The sequence below is a fragment of the Chaetura pelagica genome, unplaced genomic scaffold (assembly GCF_000747805.2).
Source record: "Chaetura pelagica isolate M959 unplaced genomic scaffold, ChaPel_1.0 scaffold344, whole genome shotgun sequence".
NCBI classification, from domain to species: domain Eukaryota; kingdom Metazoa; phylum Chordata; class Aves; order Apodiformes; family Apodidae; genus Chaetura; species Chaetura pelagica.
The window spans coordinates 6,402,135-6,406,861 of record NW_009953098.1 but is presented as its reverse complement, the minus strand read 5'-3'; the positions used below and the strand labels follow the sequence as shown (position 1 = coordinate 6,406,861).

Sequence of the window (4,727 nt, the reverse complement as noted above, 5' to 3'; positions counted from 1 at the left end):
CAGGAACAAGGCTCACCTCAGAGACACCAACATGTATGAGATTGCTTCACCAGCAGACCAAGAGCTCTATCAGTTCACCATCAATGGCACCCACGTGCACACACTGAACCTCATAACAAGGGACTACATTTACAACTTCACCTACAGCGGGGAAGGGGACATTGGCACCATCACCAGCAGCAATGGGAATTCGGTTCACATCCGCAGAGACACCAGTGGGCTGCCCCTGTGGGTCGTGGTGCCAGGAGGCCAAGTGTACTGGCTGACAATAAGCAGCAATGGGGTTCTCAAAAGAGTTTATGCCCAAGGCTACAACTTGGCTTTGATGACATATCCTGGAAACACAGGGCTTTTAGCAACTAAAAGTGATGAAAACGGATGGACAACTGTGTATGAGTAAGTACATGACATTAAATGCTTGATGTAAGGAGTTTTAAATCAACATTGAAATATTTTTAGTCAGTTCTAGTAATTTAAAAAAACCCACTCTGCTACTAACACTGCATGAGAAAGGACAAGTAGTGCTGTAGCACAAGCTTTTACAATGAAACTACTGTTTCTGCAGTGCCAAAGCCTGTCATATGTAAAAAGCTCTGTACATAGTGCTCATTAAGCATAGCAAAAAGTGCCTGAAGTCATACTTCATTTGCACTTCATTATTGTGAATCTGTTTCTCCAAATGAAAATATGATCGTGGACTTTTTTTTTTTTAACCAAAACAGTAGAGGCAAGACGTGAGAAGGGGGTGTTGCAAAGGAAACTGAGAATCTCAGTGGAAGGAATATTCAAAGACAAGAGTGGACTCGTCTCTATCAGCAGAAGAATAGGATATAAAATAACAAAAGGAAAAGTAATAGCAAAAGTCTATATGTAAGGGAAGCAGGAATTTTTTTTTTGACAGGACTTCTAAAAAACAAGACAAGACAGTTAAAGATGTAGTCAGAACATCCCAATCATCCCAGAGAGAGAACAACACAAGAGCGAGTTAATTTTTCATTTATAAAGAGGTGTGATACATCAGGTTTTCTCATTATTTGTAATTAATTGTCATAATCCCTGTTTGAGAATGTGACAAGTGATGGATGGAAATTCAACATTAGCATTTCAGTAGTAGTTCAGCCTCTTCAAGGAGGATAATAATGCCTGCTCTCTGTGGAGCATAGGAGTTCATGGTCAAAAACTAAAATGAAAAGCCATCCAGGTGAGATACGAACAGAAAGCACATTGAGGAGAATTCAGTTACTGCAAGAGTCACCTGGAGAGGAAGTTGAGTCATCATCATTACAGATTTTTAGAATTCTATTTTCTTAAATTAGTAGAATAAAAGCAGAGAAAACTGTTGCCTAGTGTGTGGAATTTTTTATTCAAAAGGATATTTGTCCATCCCGCCCTCTATTATTCTTCCAAAGACTAAATTGGTAGGGGGGATGAAAGTATAAACCATTATATAGGGTGAATTTTGACAATATGCAGGAAAACAAAACCATACAGGGCCTTCCTGGTTCAGTTGTCATTATTAGACGTCTACTGATACACATTTAAATTATCTTGCAACAAGACAAGCTCTTGGTGCTGTCTAAACACTGATCTGAGTGTTACCTTTTATAAACAGGACTGACCTAAAATACATGCTTCTTTGTAATAGTTTTAACACTGAGAGTGATCCGTTTAAATCCCTATTTGAGAATGGAATCAATTCAGACCGTGGGGCAATGACACTTTCAAAAAGCTTTTGCAGTTGCTCTGAGTCATGCCTGTTGCTTCTTAAAATGCTGAACACCATGCATTGTTGCAGGACCTTGATTGTTAGAGCAGGTTATTTGTAGTCATGTGCTTCTCAATCCTGAGATTCTTACTTTGTCCCATATTCATTGAATGTAAACACAATTATTGCTTGTGCCTGTTGTCTTCTGGCAAGTTTGTTGAAGTATCACTCAAGCACAGTAAGATGTAGTACAGATTTCTTCACAAAGAGATACCTGTGCCTTAGAAGTATTAATGTCATGTATATAAACACAAAGACATGTTGATAAATTAAGGAGTCTTTCATACTTTCCCAGCTTTAACTACAGGCTGAGTAACACTGTACTCACTGATGCTTTGGTTGCCCAGTCTTTGCATGACCACATACTTCTGCCAGTCTAGATTAGTCAGTAGAAATTAACAGAATTACACATTAACATTACAAAAACAATAGCAGAATTAACTCGTGAAACCATGCCATTAATATTTTTGTGCAGTCCAATATTTTAAGTCATCTTCATAATCTATTGCAAATTCCTGAAAGTCACAGAATGTCACCCAAGCTGCTGCAGCCAGAGGAGCAGTTGACTGTAATCAGTGCTGTGCTGAGTAGATGTGCTTTCAGGAAGTGCTGCTCACCTTCTGCCATGAGCAGGTCATGGGGCATGATGGTCCTTAGTTATCCCTTAACCAGACATTATTTTCCAGACAGGTCACATTCAGAACTGACACCTGATTTCAGTTTGAAAATTAGATTTTTCTTTTAGAGGGTGACTTATATGTGAATTTCTTCCAAGTCCCATATGAACATAATGTTGGAGCTAAGAGAATTATTGTATGAGCACCTTTCAAATTGCTTGCAATCGTCTTCTCTGTTTAAGCTAGATTTGCATTCACATCCAAAAGTTCAACCCATGCCTCTGTCAAGCTGAAATAGGGATGAGTTTGTTTAACAACACATATCACACTTACTCTGGAATATGAGCAAAGATAATGAACTGTTCAGAACATCTACCTGTATGTCAGATTCACTAGCAGAGGTAAATTATTAAGAGCTAGAAAACCACCTACAAAAGTACTTGTCATCCATCTACTCTAATCTGATGGAATGGAAGTACTGAAAGAGCTCTTGCATAAAATTATAGCTAATGTACAATTTTCAGTCATCTAGATTTTTTTAATATTGTATCATTAAAACTGTAAAAGGGGAGGGGAAATCACTGGGCCTCAATTAGATCAAGGGCAAGAAAATACCTGCAAGAAACAACTCTCTCTGAAAAAAATAATTAGACTGCTTTCCCTTTGAAATTATATAATTCTTAACCGTGCTACACATAGAAATGCAAATGGATGGTGAAACTTTATCCCCAAGTGTGCATTTCAAATATTGGTGAGCACTTCCTCATGTGAGTACTGAAATCAATGCAATTATTTGCATGATTAAATGGTCACCAACATGATTAACAGTGGCTTAAGTGGGCCCCAAATTAAAATTAAGAAATGTGTCATTATTCTGCCCCTATTAGTATGGGTAGGACATTGCTTTGCAGGAATTGAGTCCCAGTGTGCTACTATTTATCATGTGAAAGGTGGCAGAACCTGTTCTCGGAGGGCTGGGTTTCTTGGAGCAATCTGGAATTAAAAAAAAAAAAACAAAAAAAAAACAACTTTAGATGGTCACAGTGTGGAATCATTACTGAGACACTAATCTGCATGTTCTCCTTGAAGTCAGTGGAACCATCTACATGAGTGAGAGGCTGTGTCCTCTAGTCTCATTGTAATTCACTGCTGTACCTGGGCAGCCATCCGGTAACAGTTTATCCTCTTCTCAGCTACACAGTGAGTTTTGTCTCTGATCATCAGCACTATCAGCAGCAAAACTGGATCCGGATCCTTAGCAGAGATGAATCCTGAGTCTTGCACCCAAGTACATTGCAATAAACTAGCTACATTTATGCAGTAAAAATGCATGATTTGGGGGTTTTTCTACGGTTCAGTAGAAAATCCAAATAACTTAGCAAACTGTCATATCTGATCAAGCAGTAAATGAAATGTAAGTGCCCAGTGTTCATGGAGTTTTCTAATGATTAAAAGTAGCGATCTGAGTCATTTTTAATCACTGGGTGTGGCACCCAGTCAATTTGCAGAGAATGGGCATGAGGATGGGATGTAAATAAGTCGTGTGATGTATGTGAGGGCAGTAGGAGGTGAAAGAGAGACAGATTATGTTGTATTTAACATTTGATTAATTTATTTGTCAAAAAACACAAGATGGTCACTACTTCATTCTCCAGCGTTTCATTTGAGAAGAACAGCTGCTGTGTCTTTCTTCTTTGTATCAGAGGGAAGAGAAAAAAAATCTTATTTTTTTTCACCAACACTGTTTGTGGTATACAGACTTTGTCTAACTAGTTAGGGGGAAATAAAGATGCTAGGGAAGTTATGCCCGCACATGGAAGTGAAGGACATAGCCAGATCATCTGCTGGTGTGAATTGGAATAGCTCCACTGAAAGCAGCGGAGTTTTGCTGCTTGATAAACCACCTGAGAATATGTTTTGTGAATGAGGGGAGACAGTTAATAAAACATGAAAACTTAATTATGCTTTTCTACCTGCACAAATGGGCTTCTATTTTATGAACATGAGTTGGCTTTACTCATGCAAATACCTCTGCAGTGTCAGTGAGGAATGTGTTAGCATCAGTAAGATTTTTAAGATGGAAGTCATTAATATGAAACAATACCAAACAAAGTTGTGTATTGTTCTCCACGTGAACCATCAGAAAGAGCAAATATACCTGCAGAACTGAAAAGACTCTTTAGAAACAATGCTTCAGAGTTTATGAATTAATTATTGACTTTTTCATAATAAGGCCCAATTCACATGAAGTACCTTAAACGAAATAATTTTTTCAGCACTGAAGAAATTTAGGTGAACTAAAATGTGGTGATCAAGATTCTGGTGCTGTTACTTGTGATGAGAAT

The 4,727-nt window shown here is 38.1% G+C and overlaps 1 protein-coding gene across 1 annotated transcript in view; it reads left to right on the top strand.

Moving 5' to 3' along the window:
- TENM1 (teneurin transmembrane protein 1) overlaps positions 1-4,727 on the top strand; it is a 227,434-nt gene that overhangs the window by 204,706 nt on the left and 18,001 nt on the right. The window contains 1 exon segment of the mRNA XM_009997127.1: positions 1-396. This exon segment is cut by the window's left edge and continues 9 nt beyond it. Within this exon segment, the coding sequence (XP_009995429.1) occupies positions 1-396 (396 nt within the window).